This window comes from Osmia bicornis, chromosome 13 (genome assembly GCF_907164935.1).
Source record: "Osmia bicornis bicornis chromosome 13, iOsmBic2.1, whole genome shotgun sequence".
Lineage (NCBI taxonomy): Eukaryota > Metazoa > Arthropoda > Insecta > Hymenoptera > Megachilidae > Osmia > Osmia bicornis.
Genome location: NC_060228.1, coordinates 8619063 through 8637328, shown reverse-complemented (window position 1 = coordinate 8637328; position 18266 = coordinate 8619063). Strand labels below are relative to the sequence as shown.

Sequence of the window (18266 nt, the reverse complement as noted above, 5' to 3'; positions counted from 1 at the left end):
TCAGCTATCTTCCTTATGCATGTCAAATGGGTATCTTACTATGTCAGATCAGAATGTTCCGAGACTCTTGATGAAGTTGTAAGCTCGAAAGCTTCAAATCGTAATCCTGTAGCTTCAGTTCTTCATTCGTATCAACAGTATCTTCTCGGGTCGTCATAACCGAGCGACAATTATCCATCACCTCGGCTACCAATAGCAATTCGATCGTTCCTCGTTCACACGATCACCTCCATCCAATCAAAACGAATTCTCGAAGCGGGTCTGTTCAGCGAACACAATGATATGACAATCGACAATCGGTGGTTAACTAATTTGCCCCGGTGACATGACGTCTCGGCCGTCCTAAATTGACGCGGACTCGGTGAAACGAGTGAGCAAGGAGGAAACGGTACGAGCGAGACGCAGCTTGGAGATGGTTGACTTGATGAAATCATGCCGCGAGAATTAAACGGGGGATACCCGTGGCGTGTGTCGTCGTCGTCGTCGCCGCCGTCGTCGGCGGCGGAGCACTCGGCTCGAGCTCCAATTGGCGGGAGCAAGACAACGGTAGGAGTTGACTGCAGTGTATACACAGTTAATTAAGCCGGAGTACCACGGAGGACGATGGAATCGGGACGAGGAGAAGGCAGGAGGGAAGAGCGGACAGAGAGGTGTACACCGGAGAAAGAGAAGGGGTCAGAGTAAAAGGAGACAAACGTGCCCGACCGGTCGACAGCGAGAGAGGGACGAACAATTTTGTCCTGTGGGCTGCAAAGGTAATTTGCTCTCTGGATATGCAGTCTCAGTGATTCTCAACGCGATCCATCGCGAACGACGCGTCGCCGGTCCTTTTTGCTGGTTGATTCCGAAATTTCGTTTTCACGTCTCGAAGAAGGAGAGAGTTCCGGTGGTAGCCCTTTGCCGATCTGGCCGCTTTGACGATCCTCTTCGTTCTCTTCATCGATATTAGCGTAAACAAAATCGAACGCTCGATTGGCGGTGCTTTTTCGTGGCGTGGCCGATTTTTCCCGGCTTTCCCGGCCGGGTTATTGCGCGATTGTCAGCCATTGTCGAAGAAATTGCGAACGCGAAATTGCGTTTCGCCGGGCTGCTATTCTTGCGAACAGCCGACCGTCGGCTATCGGTGAATTTGAATTAAAAAGCAATACGAACGCGCTCTCGGAATTGTTAGAAATGCGCATTGTACTGAACGCGTAGTCGAGTTTTCCGAAACTTTCCTAACTCAATTTCGACCCCCTTCTCACCCACGACAAATTTTCCCTCTTTTTTTTCATTTCGCCAGCGATTCTATTCGAGTCGTTATTATTTCTGTGGCACGGACTTCGATCGCTGCCTGCTACGCCACTGGGACTGGGACGAACGAATCGAAGCTGTGGAAAATGTCAAAAATGAAATTGTCTAAATTCGAGGTATTCTGTGAACTGCCGCGGTTTCGCGCAGACAATGAAATATAATTCATTGAAGTTTTCCGCAACTTCAATTAACGTATTTTTACTTGGTTCACTGCAGATTATTCAGTTCTATAGAATATGAACGACAAGTGCAAAGCTGCAAAGAAATAAGTAGGGGTGTGTGGATATTCGAAAAATCGGGACTGAAATTAATATTCTTCAAGAACCGTATCGTTATTTCCCACTTCTGATACCTTCGAGTTCCACCTTCTTCCAGTACAATTTCAAGATTACTCGAACGCTTACAGTGACGTACGACGGATTAACCGTCGGAAATCTGAAGATCCTTCTCGAGTGGTTTTCTCACCGTACACCCCGCTGCGAGTTTTCCCAAAACCTGTCGCGAAATCCGTCTAACATTAACAATAGCGATACACTCGAACAACGCCACCCGTGGCTACCGTGGGCCAAACAAGCTTTTCTTCCGCGAAAACATCGACGCGCTTTGGATTCCTTTCATCTTTCCGTTTCGCACCTCGTGATCGTCGCGCACGAAGAAGCAGCGGCTGAAAAATCGTCCAAGGAAAATTGGAGCGGATTCAGCCGCTGTGAAACGGTCTCAATGCCGGGACACAACGAAATTAGACTTATCTCGGTGATCGAGGCCCAGTAAAAACGCAGCTGCGTGGATTCGCGTGAATAGCCGGCCTAGTTTTCCTTCATTGTGCCCTGTTTTCGAAGGCTTGCGTCCGATTTGCAAACAATTTTCCTCGCCTCTGTCCACGTTGCTCCTTTCGACGGCCAGGACACGCGCCATTGTGAGCGACCGATCGATCCTGATCGCTGATCTACGAGACGAGCATCACAATGAGCAGCCCCGCGCTCCTAATACACCGGCTATAGGTACAGATTTTAGGTAATTTCCAAGAGATTCGATTTTCCTCCCTTTATTGGGCCAAGAATGGACTACCTTACCCGTATGCTGCGTTCTTACAAGCGTATAAAATTCTTTTAGATCGGAGAATATCGAGGCTACTTCGACAGTTTAAATTCTCTTTTAACTTTTGAAACTGAAGCGACTTTTCATTTACCTCCCCTCAAATCAAAAAATAAATCTTCCATAATAGAATACGCCAATTTTGTCAGACAGAAGGTAAACATTAGACGAGGAATTCGCTTATCTGTCAGCCGGGACGGTATCAGCCGCTTCCAATACGTCAAACAGGTTAAAACGTTTAACCGTCACGACTACCTGAGAGTTTTTCGAGCTAACAAGAGAGACCGGAACTCTGGGATCCCCTGAGTTTCGTCGAGGATCAACGCTCAGGAAATTAGCTAAAACTGGAGCTAAGTGCTCCCGTTGCTTCTTAACCGGGCCAGGCACCAAATAATCGCGCCGATCCAACTCTCGAGCTCGGTCCCTCGATCCTCTGACAGATATTTATCGCGGTAAGTGGGATCCGGTTAAATGCAACTTCTGATCTGATTTCTACGGGACCTAAAAGCCTTTTCCTCCACCACGAGCCAGATTCCTGACTCAGATTACCCCCATGGAAAACGCGCGGTGCTTGTTAACGCGTGTATATTCGATGTACGACAGCCCGTGCCACGTGGGAATATTGTACGAATCCTTTCGAGCGAATTAAAGATCGATAGATCGCAAAGGGTTGAAATTAAATTTTCTCATCAGAGGAATACTTATAATTTCCAATGACTTCAGTTTAGGCGTCCGTGAAATACGGTTGGCGCGCTATTTCGTAGGACAATTATAATCGGGACGCGTGGTCCAGGCGGTAGGCTTTTTCTGCTAACAAAAGGAACGTGAATCGGGCCGAAACGTATAATTTGGCTGGATTTAGCCGGATCGATTTTGAACAGCTACTGTTTCGCTACAGGCGGATATCTTTTGTGTCGCGGTTTTGTGGGCGTACACTTCCCCCTGGGCTAAAACGCCAAATGGTAACGACGATACGCGGAATCGAATGTGGAATGGGAAAAACGGGGATTTGTTTTGTGCACGCCGGTCTTCGGTTGCGCGAACGAAAAAGAAACAACTTCCATGCCGGACGCGGCGAGCCGTCCCAGACGAGCGAAAACCGTCCGTTCTCCTTGTCTCTTTGTCACGAAGCTAATTCCGAAAGTTTGTGAAAGGAAATCGAGATAAAAATCTGTCGCAGTGTCTGTGGTTCGGCTGCGGTTTCGATCGACCGCCGAAAACACGGAATATCGAGATCGCCCGGGAAATAACATTGTATCAACTATGGACCGATGGTTCACGCACCATTTTCCTTTGTAATAGCCAGATACCCCTAACATTGGAATTTTACATTGGTCGTTTTGAATTTAATCAAATAATTGGATAATAATTCCAAATATTTGGAAAAATATAAAAGCAAGCTGCAGGAGATCGAAACGAAGCAATTAGACGGAGAGGCAAGCTTGGTACAACGAGTTAACTGGCTTAGAAACAATTGTCTTCGAAAAGTCGCCAACAGGCTAGGCGTCGCGATCTCGCTCGGTGCACGCATAATAGGGGGTAGCGCACGCCAAGTCGTAGAAGCGTAGAAGGCTCGGCGTAAGCGGTAAGCTTTACCTCATTTCTGGCAATTACAGGGAATGCCAGAATCCGCCGCAAGAATCAAGCCGCACCGGTCTCGCGTGTGTGCGGCGTCCGTTTACGGGAAGCTAACCCTCTGTGTATCGCTCGTGTGTATCCGTCCCTCGAAGCGTTCACACAACCCTACCTACCCTTCTACACGAACGCGAAATTGGCATTGTATGCGGACGGTGTCACAGAAGCCCGACGAAAGCCACCACCTCCTCTACCCCTACGAATTAACCCCACCCAGATACAGCGAGGGAGGGTTGACGCGTTCGTCCAACGATTTGAGCACCACTGTCTCGCCATGTTCTTCGATCCCTGCCCCGATTGGCTCCGAAACGAACGAACAGCGAAGCGGATTCGTGGAACCAAGCCACGCCTCGTTCAGCAAATGCTGGACCACCTCTTTCCAAGCCTCGCTTCTTCAAGGTGGAGTAGTTGTGTGCTACTACAACAAAGGCCACCCCGCTGCTGCTTGGCCAACCGACTAGTCCTCGTTGGCACGACGCACGCTCAACAACTTCCACCTTAGCCGGCTGACTATTACTATTTTATTTCCCTCTGGCCCACCGTGACTGACTTGCCTCGCCTCTTCCACGGACTTTCGACTTTTCATCCACACCGATCGACCTTTGAAGGGTTTTCTAGATCGACCATACACCGTGAACGCTATTTACAAAATCAAGGATAAAGAATGGTTCCTCGAGGGTAGAGTCTTGTGACGATACCGGAGATGTTTACACTGATTCATCTGATATTGAATAGTGTTGAAGAAATTGGAGCTTAATTAATTAGTGTCGTGTCGCAAGGATCAGTCATGGAACGCGGCTGGAGTAAACGGTACCGTTGTCAGGATCGTGTGCCTCTTCGCGTGGAAATTGTCGTTCATTAAAGATACTCTAATTAGAGACGCTTTGTGGACAGTAATTGACAAGATAGTGCCAGAAGAATCGAGTGTTCAAGAGGACATTTTTAACAGAAACAAACATCGCCACGTGGTAGGGGTGAAATCTTGGAAAATGCATTTTCTAGTCGAAGACACGTGTCCTGGACAATCGTTTCGTGCGTCGATTCAATACTAGCGCGTTTGCGAAGGATCATTCGACGGATCCTTTCCTCACTGGCGATCTAAATAGCGGGCGATCGAGTTTTTGGATTTTCTACGATGGATTCGCAGCAGCTCGTTGATACAGCCTCTCAGAATAGCCAGGACATCGTCCTGCCGAAACCAGCGAGCAGCACACCCAGGCACAGCATCGACGCGATCCTTGGACTTGCAAATAACAAAAGGAGCCATCAAGAGATGGAGGATAACGCTCGAGACAGCCAGGAAAACACTGGTAACGTTTCATTCCATCGCTTTATCGGTTTAGAATAATTGGATTTCAGCCAGTGTGCCTTTTATTCGAATTGCATTTGTCACAATGCATCGCGAAGAGATTTAGGGCACTTGTAAGGTTACGCAGTGATTTGTTTCTTGAGCTTTCCTGTATGTTGCTATTTAATTAGCAATAATCTAGATCTCGTGCTAATTTTTGCTTGCAAAATTGTTTTGATTCTTTCGTCAGAGGGACTTGGGGAAAGGTTAGGAGTTAATTTAGAATTTGGATAGCAGAAAATTATGTAAAATTTATACTGATTCGTTAAGAGGATCAATTTATTCTAATGATCTGCATACAATGATTGTAAACGTCGCACGATCTGTCCGACGGACTGATTCACGCATGAGCCGACATCGATTCTCAAGCGTTCCTCTTGCTACCCCTGCATTAGATCCAGGACACTGGATCCCAAATCCCAAAACGGCTCAAGTTACCCTCAGAGACTTATTAACAAAGCAGCTTCGATCAATCATTTCATCCAATTACTGGTTTCGCTATTATCCTGCGCTCCAATCGAGACTTCAATATAATCGGCCGTATCAAACCGCAGGAGTTTCGATCAGAATTCTCATTAATTTCAAACTTTACATTTTTTAATGGCCTAAGAAATTCTGAAACTTCAATTTACCGCCTTTTAATCCTTTCAGTGAACGTTCAGAATGAGTGTTCCGATATGTCGCTCATAATTAATGGAACAAATACATTGGTATGCGTGTACCATGCCGATCGAGGCAATTAATAATATGCTAGTTAAGCAAATTGAGATGACGATCCTGATAATTCTATCCTTAATGCGTCTTGTGCGTTCGCTAATTGCTCATACGCATTAGCACCTTTTTGTCCGCGTTAGAAATCAGAAAATAATTGCTTGCAAATCGAAATTTCTTAGTGTATAAGGTTCATTTTTAAAATAATTTTATTGTATAGCTTTCACATTTTTCCTATTATTTAATAGTAAAGGTTTGTCCAAAATCAATTGCAATAGAGTTGAAGATCTAACGCGTAATCCATCATCTAAATCCGATAATGCAATCGGCTACTTATCAAACAGAACACCTACTCTCGACCAATGCACTTCGTCTGCTTCAGTGTCACACTGAATAATTTCTTCGATATAGATTTGAGAAATTTAGTATTTATCAAGGTTTGTTTATTAATTCACAAAATAAGCAACCTTAAGTTTTTTCCTCGAATCACGACTCCACCGCTTCACTGGCATAAGGTGTAATTGAAAAATCGTTAGTATCGCGAGGATCTGTATGGCGGTGTTAGTGGCACGTTGTCGTGCACGGGCGCTAATTAGTCGTCCGGGACGAGGTGAAACGCGAGCCTGTCTCCTGTATCGGCCCGTCTAAACGTATATCCGATAATTCCAATTTCGAGAGCGAACCGTTGCTTCTCTCGTGTCGTGCTGCTGGATACTCGGTTGTTGTCTCGGCAAAACGCTCTAGCCACCGACTGTCGTTCGCGATGTCACCGATGTAGAAGGTATCGGCTGCACGCGGCCGCACCGCTATCGACGCGACGCGACGCGACGCTCTCGCCGGAAGGGTCGAAATCGACAAAACAATTTCGTACGGGCGCTGGTTGGTTCGTTGCTTTTTTTCGCGTGTCATCGAAAGCCGCTGTTAACGAAAAAATTACACGGACCCGAAGAGGTTGTATCAATTCGATGGACATGGAGGGTGGTACACCACGAGCATTGGCAATCGTTTCTATTGGACGAATTAACCCTTAGAGCACGGGACATCGTGTACCTGGGCATTTTATATAGAGGGTGATTATTTAGCGAGATAATTATTAGATCGTATAACGGAGGTTGATTTTATCATCCTGCCAATTTTCATTGAGGACCACATCGGCAACTCTCCTCTTAATGGTTAACAGACTCGATCCTCTGCCGATCTTCGTCGATGTTCCGTTTGTCGTACGACTAAGCTCCGTGTAATCTCGTTGCCCTGGCCACGGTGATCGATAACCGAAACGCTTTTGCATAATGCACTTGTCGTTTGTCACCGTGTTTGGCTGATCTCGCAGCAAGAAAAGAGTCGTCATCGGTGTCTGATTTATCTTTACGGTTTCTCGACCCACTGACGGCTGGCTCTCCCTTTTTCCACCGATTAATGCGTCGCGATATCGACGGATGTCTCTGTCGCTCGACGTCTCTTGATTAAGTAATAGCAATTAAACCGTCGATTTTCATCGCGTTCGATTGGAACTCTATAAGGCAAACCTCAGAGTTTGAACTATACTGATGCGAGTTGGAAAATAATCAATGAAATTCCATCAACGACTGTGGACTTCCGGTAGAGGAAATCCGCTGACAACATTGCGGTGTCTATTATCAGAAAAGTACTAATTACTCGAATATTTTCATTTTTGAAAGTTTTAAGAGGAAAAAGAATGAAAAGGTTGGAAAACAAAGAGAAACAGGGCGAGGGAATGTCTGTAATTTCTTCCGCTAGGTCGGAGCAGTAATTGAGCTACTTAAGGGTTCGCGCTTCTGGACAATTCAGGATAGTCCATCGTCGTGACGGGATAATTGAAAGGAGAGAAATGGAGGAGCGATGGAGAGCGAAAAGAAAAACATAAAAGGGGGAACGGAGAAGAGAGGGAACGGAGGCTGCTTAGCCAGAGCCCAGTCTTGTCCCGCTAATCGAATTATCATTAATTATGATACCGTGCGCGAGAAAGAAGAAAAGGTAAAAAGGGAGGTCGGCCTCCGCTAATAAGTATGATGGAGAGCAGGGAAGAATGAAGAGAGAGAGGCGGCCGAAAAAAGAGATAGATGGAAGCGGCTTTAAGTCAGTCGCTTCTTAAGAACTGAATTGACGTGTCTACTAATGGATCGCGCCTGCCCCATCTACTTTCTTCTTCAACTTCTTTTTCGTCGTCTTCTTCCTTCCACCTTATCTTTTTCTTCCTCTTCTTCTTCTTCCTCTTCTTTTCATTCTTATCGCTCCTTCTGTACCACTGTGGCTACTTTCGTAGCTTTAAACAAGCATCTGTTATCCCGCAGTCTTAAGAATTTGAAAAATTTCTTAAATGAACTACGTATAGTCCAGTTGCGCGTTCGTAAAATTTCTCTCTCAAGGATGTACGTAGGTAATTCGAAATGACACGCCGAGATAAATCGGTCGGATAAGAGAATCGACGGGGAGAGAAAAAGGTGGCGAGGAGTAGGAAAGAAAAAGAAGGTTGCAAGAGAAGCGGTGAAGTGTGCCGCAATCAATCTTACCTTGTACGCGAGCCAGAAGATTAATGCACTTTCAAATTTCATTAATTCCTCGCTGCATAATGAAACGCGGGGCGAACGAATAACTTTCCTTAACGCCGCGATAATGCCGCGGAGACTCCGCACCGTAATTGCATCAATTCGTTCGGTAATTCGCACAATTATCCTTTCTGATTTTCCGGCCTGCAACGAGCTAACTGCTCGAGAGCACGCTTCCAATTAATCACACGCGGACTCCACAAATCACCCGCGTAATTAAAGTATGTCGTTCCGTGGAATCAAGACAATTAATCGCTTGTCTTTCTTCCCTACCTCGAGAGGTATCGTGAACTCGACTTGTACCACTTGAAAGTTGATCATTGAACTTTTATTATGTCATTCCATGATTGGGATTTACAGTCCGATGACAGCCTCTTTTTAACAAAAAAAAAAAAAAAATCCATACTTTCACTGTGAGATCTTCAATTTTATCCGAAGCAGCTCAGCCAAAGAAACTGCCTTTCATTAGCGATCGCTATCTCTCTTAAAAAGAAACTAAACGATCGCTCTTATTGAATCCGCTCGTATAACAAGTATAAGAACAGAAGTGCGAATAATTAATAAAACTGAGATGTTCTCATGAGATATTCTGCAGGAAATCACAGCTTCACTCGTGAAAAGAAAAATCTATAATAATCGTTTCCTTGGCTAATTAATCTTTCACTCCAATTAAACATCTTAACTGACGTGAACGCGTTGCTCTTCCGAGTGTACCATAAAAATAACCAAAAATAGAGGTGCAAGGATGGGATGAACAATTAATGGGCAGAAAATATTTGTATTGAAAGGAAGGACGGAATTAAAGCGGTCGGGATAGATGTAACGGCGTCGCGACGTTCTGAAACGCCGCAGGTAAAAGTGCTTTGTTAGGGGGAGTAATTTCGATCGCGTGACAGCGGCAGTGTAGCGCAAAGGGGGAGGAAGGTACGGGCAATTACGTGTAATTTCATACTCATTTATTGCCAGGATAGCTCGTTTTTCGAGTCTCACCATCGACGATCGATCGAATCGGTGGGTGATTCGAAAGGGTTTCAATTATTCACCATCGATTCATTATAAAACAGTGAAATTATAATATTAACAATTTAACTCTGTTAAATTCATCCGATTCTACTTTATAAAATATTATAATATCTCTTTCTCCATAAACGGCCTCTAACCGATCTTCGCGGAGCTACGAAATTTTCTTCTTTTTCTCATGTAAGACGAGTCACGAAGACAGAAACGATGTCGAGAGAGCGAGCGAGAGGCGCGCCGATTTAACCGAATTACCGTTGGATCAAAGCTCGCGAGTGGTAATTGGCGCACAGGTGTCGTCGATCAATCGTACACCGGCCGTCAGGGAAGCTATTTCGCTCGGATACCGAAACGTTTCGTGATCGATCGTGCAAGCAGACGGGCTCCGTGCCTGGACGAATCCAATGAGACACATCATCGAGCCACGATACGGAGACAGACGGGACCGATAGAAGGGTTGAGAGAACAGGATGGCGGAAAGGAAGTGGAAACGCTCGTCGTCGGGTATACCCTGTGATTTGTGCGGCATTCAATTCTTACCAACACTACGAATCAAGATTTCTATCAAATTTATTGAATTAAATTAACGCGAACACTGTTATAATCAATTAGAATTAATCTATGAATCGCAATGAGAAAAATTGGAAAAGAGGCCATCGCAGCCGGCCAGGTCGACTCGAATCAAAACGCGAGATTTCGTATTCGTGCCTATGCGACGTCGACGGAGAGATTGTAATAAGCCTCGCATGCTAAAGAACAATTAAATTATTAGTAGGTACATTGTGCACGACGGGGTGCTCTATTGCGTGGCGCACTCTTTGCTTCCGGCTTGCTTTCCAAGCTCGCTGGCAATCGTGAAACATTCAATTTCACTCGCATGACCACGTGTTGTACTTGCATAGTTTATTGAAAAAGACGTTCGGTACGAGTAAAAGGTTACGATGATTCTTGAATTCGTCGATTTCTTTACAACGCCTTTACAATTCTTTTTTAAACGAATTTATACGACGAATATCGCACAATAGCGATCGACCGTCGCACGATGAAACCAAAGATATCCCAATAAAAGCTGCACGCCACCGAACAATTAAATTATTAAGTAGTAACGATAACGAGGGGCAGCCGTGTTGATTACTATTATAATGAAGCCGCAGTACCGACAAGAATCGTGATCCATACCCTGGCAACTCGAGTCAAATAGAAAGTTTTATTTTTTTCCATTTCAAAGTTCTCAGGTAAAAATGGTAGATTACACGAAAAGTTGCATGACGAACTTCTAATGTTAATTGATCCTCGACAAAATTGAGACGCGATTTTCTAAATTCCGCACGAAATATTCGACGGTGCTTGTCGCTTCAGACGTTCAATTAGGCTCATACTAGCCCCCCCGTGCCACCCCTCGACTCAATTAACAATTTCTAACTCCGGTATCGTTTCAATTAACGCACCTCGAGATGATTGCCGGTACGTTGACCCGTTTAGATGGAAATTTTATCCTCGTTGCAAGAACTTGATGACAGCTTAAGAGCCTTTCGCCGAGCGTTCTTAAGGCTCGCTTCGCGCTTTCTCTCTTCCTCTATCGGCTTGCTCGCGTTCTCACCACCGCTTTGACAATTTAATAATTCGATACCGGTACGCGAATAATCGACGAACCCGATACTCTCCTGTTGCCGATCAAGGAATCGAGGAGACCGTGTTTCTCTTCGCTCTTCCGGTTTCCCTTCTCGTCTCGAATCGCGAGCAGGCAATAAAATTCATCGGATTAAACGCGTCGAATGATTGCGAGAAAAATTATTATCCGATCAGGCTGACTCTTGCGAGCATGCAACGGCTCGTCGAGTAATTTCATAAGTCTGTAATTAAATTAATGACTCTGCCCGGATAGTGATAACGTCTGTGAGCTTGATTTTCTATTCCGTCTTTTTATTTTAATGTTGTTTAACGAACGTTAAACATACTTTATCAAGTTTCACGTTGAATAGAAAGATAAAAAGTACACCTGATTTGCGCTTTTACAACATGCTTGATATTATAATTTTTCGTGTTACCATTAACAAATTGAATTGATGAACTTCATCCCTGGTGTTGGTGTTCTTTTTAGAGCAAAGCTGTAAAAACTGCTTAACAAGTATTAGCTTGTGCAAATTTGCCGTGTTTATATAGTTAAGGAAGGATTTACAAGGGTGTAAAGTTGAACTATTTTTACCCTACGAAACAAAGATTGATACGTTGCTCGCTAAAATCATCCGTTGACCGAATGGATACGGTGAAAAAAAAGCGGATAACCCGACAGGGTGGAAACACTTTTCGTGGATCGATACGTTGCGTCGGATTAAAGAGTGCGACAGGTGACAGTGGCTTTTACGAAGAAATTTCCGTCGAAACTTTGTGCCGCGCAAAGTGGCCATTGCGTTTCGTTCCGGAGATAAAAAGCGCGGTGAGGAGCCGGGAGGAGCGAGCAGAAGAAGCCCGTAGAGACGGGAGAAAATAAAGATGAGAGAAAACGAGCGAGCGAAAGAGAAGGAAAGAAAGAGAAAGAGAGAAAGGTGCACCGGTGACGGTCCACGAGAAGACAAATTCTGTAATCCTCTTTGGTCGGCGAGCTAAGCCCTCTGTGTGACGGCGTATCGTCTTCTTTCTCTTATTTCCTCCTCTCGTTTTGCCTTTCCTTCTCTCACCCCTGTCCTCCTACGCCGATCAAGGAAATTCGATTTCGAATCGACAGCCGTGCTTAAGTATAAACGACGAAGCGACATCGAACAACGTTGAAAAAATGAGAGAAGAGGCAGGAATTCACGGATGAGGTCTGATAGAAGAGCAGGATCCTCTTTACCGGGAGAAGGATCGTTATTTATACCGATCGTTGCTCGTTTCGTTTATTTCGTTCAGATGGAAAGTGGAAGATTGTCAGCGTTAAGTAATATTTAATTAGAGTACCAGAGATCGTCCTGATTCTCCTGAGAGTCTGCTACCAGTGAATTCATTAATTCAGACATCGATGAATATTAAATTTGATGGACTACAAGCTTGCAGCGTTAATCAATTAATTGTAATATTTGCGAGGGAACTTGGAAAAGAGAAGATTGAAAGTTTAACCGCATTGGTATTCTACGTTCGAGGGAGAAACAAGATGGTATCGCGTGATTATGAAGCGGTTTTAGTCCATTCCAGCTACTTAAGAGATTGACACGGAAAGATAGTATAATGGACGAAGCGGTCGAGGAACGATCGTGGCCTCCTCCCGAATCGGGCACCGGCTCTAATGGGCCAACACAGATCGCTGATAAATTTCAAAACGCCACGGGTCATCTTTCGATTCTTCGGACGCTGGGATCTTAGGGTAGAATCGATTAAAGAAGACAATACACTTGCGTTATTCTACTTTACTTTAATTGTTCTGTAGCTTCTGAAAATCGGTGAATGAAAATTATAGAGATAGGGATGATGATGAAAATTTCGGTGTACAGTATCGTTACAGATCGCCTAATAGAGGATGATTTTAGTCGACATTAGCGGTGAAAGGGTTAAATCCTCGAAAATTCGAGCCACTTGGAACGATAGGGATCCATAGGGTGCTCTTGATATAACGCAACCGAGAGGAACAAGAGCGACGGCGCATCGTCTCTCCGCAGCTGCACCTCGTGGAATTTAATCACTGATAATTACTCTGTCCGACCGAAACCAATTATTGCGCAGACGTACCCACACACGCGTTTACATCGGCTGCTTGTGTTCGCCTTCTGTACGCATCCGTACAGAAGTCTCTCTGTCCCCCTGTAGATATTACCTGTCTACGTTAATTTCCTCTTAAACCTCGACCACTTTGCGTTTATCATTCTCTCTTAGAAATAAATACAATTATAAATGAATGTTAGTCCATAGATCAGTTATACATATAGATCCGAGTTTCCGATACGAATTATCTAGGAAAAGGAAAAGATACGCGGTCTCGTAATTTAATTTCCGCCGCTTCGGTTCGAAACCACCGCTGATTCATCATTGCTTGTCCGTCTTGTTGCCAATCAAAATGAATCAACTGCCCTATTCTCCCGCAATCTTCTTCAAAAATATCCTCGTGACGTATCATTATATTCATCGTCAATCTCGTCAGTGGTTCCGATCGAAAGCCAGCAATTGAACGAGGCGAAATTTCGCTACCGTGAAGCGTCACTTTTAAACTGGTCAGTCTCCTTTCCCTGTCAGCCGCTATTATTTAACCTCGGTCCTCCGGCAAGTTCCCTTTCGTCGCTTTCTTCCCGGCAAACTCGATCCGGTTGCGTTCTAAAACAGAAGTCCCTCTGTAGAGGTTTTAGATGGTTACAGCCTCGAGGAAGAAGGGTGTTCTCTGTCCGTTAAGGTGAATAGAGGTGAAGGAGAGAGTGAAAGGGGTCGAAGGAGGACGATGGTGTTGCCACTCTCGGGGGCCATTATTGATTGTTGTTGATAATTAGCCGGTACAGGCGCGTCAATCACGAGGCAAGGCGAGGTTATTAGGCTGTTGGTTAGCACCGACCCGATGCCACACAGACACGCACGAACGGTACGTACACGTTGCACAGGTGTCGGTATGCACTAACCCGTGTACGTGTGCGTGTGTATACACGAGAACGCCGCCATTGAGCCACCCTATTACCCCCCACAATTCGATCTAATGCGCTACGCTGCGATGCGAGAGAAGGTTAATTATGCAGTTAATGAGAGCCTGAATATATACAGCCCACAGGGTGTCGGGATGGGCCGTCGAAAAGAGAATCACTCGGAGCTCGAACCTATTCGATTGTTGAATTTGGTTATGGTCGAAGAACGCCGGAAAACGGCCCTCCATTTCCTTCCCGTGGCAAATTAATCACGTTAGGAACGCATTTGTACATCGTAGTGTTACCGTGTTTTCTAACGTCCGCTGGTGTTCCATAGAATCAATTTCTTCCTCGATAACGGCGTTCGTGCTCCTGGATACTATAATAAGGACGGATAATGCGGGAAATGGCGGTAATTTGCAACGAAAAGGAGCGTGTAATAGTTTGCCGGAAGTACAGGTTACGCGGTTACGTGTTATAACTTGTAAATTGCATTTACAAATAACGCGAACGACGAAGAGTCTTTCAGATTGCAATTTTTAAAAGTTAAAATCAACAAATTTTTTTCATTTTTACTCGTTTGATTGAAACGGAGCGAGTAATCGTCGTTGTGTGGAAAGTACCTAAACCAAAAATCCGGTTTTTCGTTTTTTGCAGCTGGCCCCTCAATTTCCGTCGTGCTACACCGAGCAAATTGCGTTCAAGCGTTGATTTCTACGTTAAATTGCCGGTTCGTGTGTCATGGAATTTGCTGACGACAGACAACACGTTCGAAATTATTAAAAAATTTTAATTATCTGCAATCCCTGAAATAGATAAATCGCGCTTAATTGCGAAGTATGTTAAGTCCATTAGGAATGCGATTCATAAGCAAATCTCGCGATAACTTTAACATCGTAAAACATCGTGAATTTCCCTTTTTCCAACTCGTTGCTCCTTTACCGATAACGCTGCCACAATATGGTTGCTACTTTGTAAAATGAATGATAAGCTTCGTTTCATTTAGCACGAGACCTTACAAATATATGTATAATCACCGGTTCGATCTCCGACACGGCATCTAGTATACAATATAAACGCGCGTGTCGATGCATATTCGAGCTTTTCCAAGGCGATTGCCTTTTAAATTTCTATCGCATTTAATTAACCGTTCGGCATCAATAAAGGAACAAGTAGAAATAAAACATTCCATCATTTTAATTCGTACTTCAATTATTCATTTCTACAGGACAGATTTCAAATTGTATATTCAACAAAAATCGATAATTAATTATTAAGATTCGGTGATATTGGACGAATGTATTGGATTCGTTACAGCTGCTGTAATAAATACGTCGTTGTACAGGGTATAACAGAGGCAATAATTACAAATCCGTGCGAATCAATAATAGTCCACACGTAGTGTGTCATTAAATCTGAATAATACAACGACGACGAAGGGAATTAGCGAACCTTTGGAAATCGTTCGACTCACGCGACTTTGAATAAATCAAGTGTTCCACGTTTCGTAACAAAAAGAAATATCAGCTGCAAAGAGAAAAAGAATTTCAGTTGTTTTTACGGTCAAAGAGAATTAATTTTTCAATCAGCTAGTTTGAAAGCGACGTCGAAAGAGAAATTCGCGAATAAATGAAAGACGCAGGGGAGGGAAGGATGCACGCGATCGCGAAATTCAACTCTCACAACGCTGATGAGCGTTACAACACTTGTAATAGCTGGCATTATACGCGGATAATAGAGGTAATAGCTGGGACTGGATAAATCGATCACCATTACCGTACCTATTAACCGTAACGACCGTTTCCGAGGAGACCTGACCACTCCCGTGGGTTCCAGGTGAGAACAGCTGCAACTCCACCGGCGGCGGCAGCGACGAGGAACTCGGCACAGGCTGCGGGGACGATTTAAACGGGAACGGCGGCAAGAAGAAGCATCGTCGAAACAGGACGACCTTCACCACCTACCAGCTGCACGAGCTCGAGAGGGCCTTCGAGAAGTCTCATTATCCGGACGTGTACTCCAGGGAGGAGCTCGCTGCAAAAGTCAGTCTTCCGGAAGTGCGCGTCCAGGTGAGTTAATCGTAGATTGTAAGTTAAATTTACAATTTTTAAAAGAAAAACTTTGATACATTGGAATAATAATAATAACGAATTGTGGCCATTCAATTTTCTCCATAATGAAAAAGATAGAAAGTTTCACGAAATTTGAAAATTCGCGATGGCGTAGGCACTTTCTCTTCGTAATCGTAGATCTGTCGGATTCTAGATTAAGAAGAATAATTGCATAGAATCGCTCTGTTAATCGGTACGAAACGAAAGATCTCTTTCTCGCTGGCACGACGAATATTCATACATTTTTAAATAATCACCCCGCCGTGCGGAGTCACGCAACTAACAACGTATTAACTCGTTAACCCTCACGACACCGGTGGCCGATCGTGTTACTTTAACGATTTCACGAAAGGAGAGCTCTACCTAAGTCGATTTTCAACAGTGTTTATTAAAAACTCACCTTTCGTTGTTGACGTAATAAACTAATCAAATTCTCCTCCGTCGACTTTTATGCCCCGTAAAAATAACACCTCGATCGACCCTCCCGAAAAGCAGAAGGGTGAAAAACGAGCGGATGTCGTGAAAACGCGAATTCGCGTGGAAAGATAAAATTCCTCCGATCGATGGAGAATTAGCGTTCTACGTTATTAATGGTAATCGACGCGATTCGTCAACACGATCTCTCGCAAATATGTGTCTCTCTGTTTTGCTTTCTGTCTCCGTCGAATCGAGCGGACACGAGTGTCGTGCGCGACCGACGAGCGGGCCGAGTTTAATGATAGCGTTTCCGTGCAAACAATCGGAACAGCAATCGCCGGCTGACGCTGGCCCCGTCGTATTAAACTAAATTAAATTAATTATGTGCGTGACAGCGATAAAAGCACGCAGTCGCATGCGACGACGCATCGATTAGGCTCCTAGGGGTACGCTTTTCGACCGGTCTACACGGACTGTGTAGTTTAACGAGGGCCAAATATAACAACCTTCCCTAGCACCTGCTTATTTACCTGTCAAAGAAACTGATTTTTTGCAACGGACGGAAAAATGTTTTCTAAGCCCCTTCTATAACATACCCGAAAATCTGGGAAATCAGCGTTCAAGCCCTTTTTCCATAATTTTACCAAAAAATTGAGAAATTTCTATAGTATCTAAAGGGTTAACGTGTGTTTTAAATAATCGAATAAAGTCTCGTTTGAAAGATCCATTTGCACGATAAACGTTCGAGCTACTACAATCACCAATTAATAAGGAAAGAAACACAGAAGAGTTTATATCCAAGTGGATAAAGCGTGATCGCGTGAAAAAGGACGAAGGATAACGCAACGGCGCTCCTCGGCCAGAAGAGAATCGCAATTAAAATTTTAAATTGCGTTTAAAACCTGCCGGTGCTGCCGCCGCGTCGTGCTCCCCGACCCACCCACCCCCTACCTACGTTCGCTCTACTTTTTTTCAATTTTCTCCAGAGGGGTTTGCCGACCCAGCTCGCTCTTTCTGTCTTACCTTTTCCATCTCGTTCGTTCCCGTTGCCCCTTTCGTTACTTTCAGTGTCGAGCTGGAAAGCGAACGAGCAACCTGGAAGGTCGAAGAAGGGAACGTTGCTGCGCCCCTAAGGTACACCTAATCGCTTAAGCTTATTACGCGAGCAGACAAGGCGAAGGAATCAACCGCGAGTTGAACAAGCAACGAAGACGGAGCGTTAGAAGAAGTAAGCGATAAAGAGAGAGATAGAGGAGAAAACGCTGGTTGGTTGCGATAGTGTAGGCACAACGAAGAGGCGGACGCACGTTCGGTTTCATCATTTTTAATTGATAGCGCACGCCAATCCTATCTGTCGGATTTATTAGGCCGCTCGACGAGATGGTTTTGCGGAGGGGTGAAACGGGGGGTGATAGCAAAGGGAAACGGAGCTTTTATTGGACAAACCGGGTTGTTTGGGTGGTAGGGGTCCCGGTCGGCGGTCACCGTAGCCCGA

General features: G+C 44.7%; 2 protein-coding genes across 3 annotated transcripts in view; both read left to right on the top strand.

The window, feature by feature from the left end:
• Nucleotides 1-16148, top strand: part of LOC114873553 (peptidyl-alpha-hydroxyglycine alpha-amidating lyase 1-like) — a 74827-nt gene extending 58679 nt beyond the window's left edge. For both annotated transcript variants that reach the window (XM_029181982.2, XM_029181981.2), the window contains exon 8: nt 16080-16148. The gene's annotated coding sequence lies outside the window, so the exon portion shown is untranslated. The remainder of the gene's footprint in view (nt 1-16079) is intronic.
• The window catches only part of LOC114873596 (retinal homeobox protein Rx1-like), a 28355-nt gene continuing 15247 nt past the window's right edge, over nt 5159-18266 (top strand). The window contains exons 1-2 of the mRNA XM_029182075.2: nt 5159-5333; nt 16080-16312. Of these exons, the coding sequence (XP_029037908.1) occupies nt 5159-5333; nt 16080-16312 (408 nt within the window). The remainder of the gene's footprint in view (nt 5334-16079; nt 16313-18266) is intronic.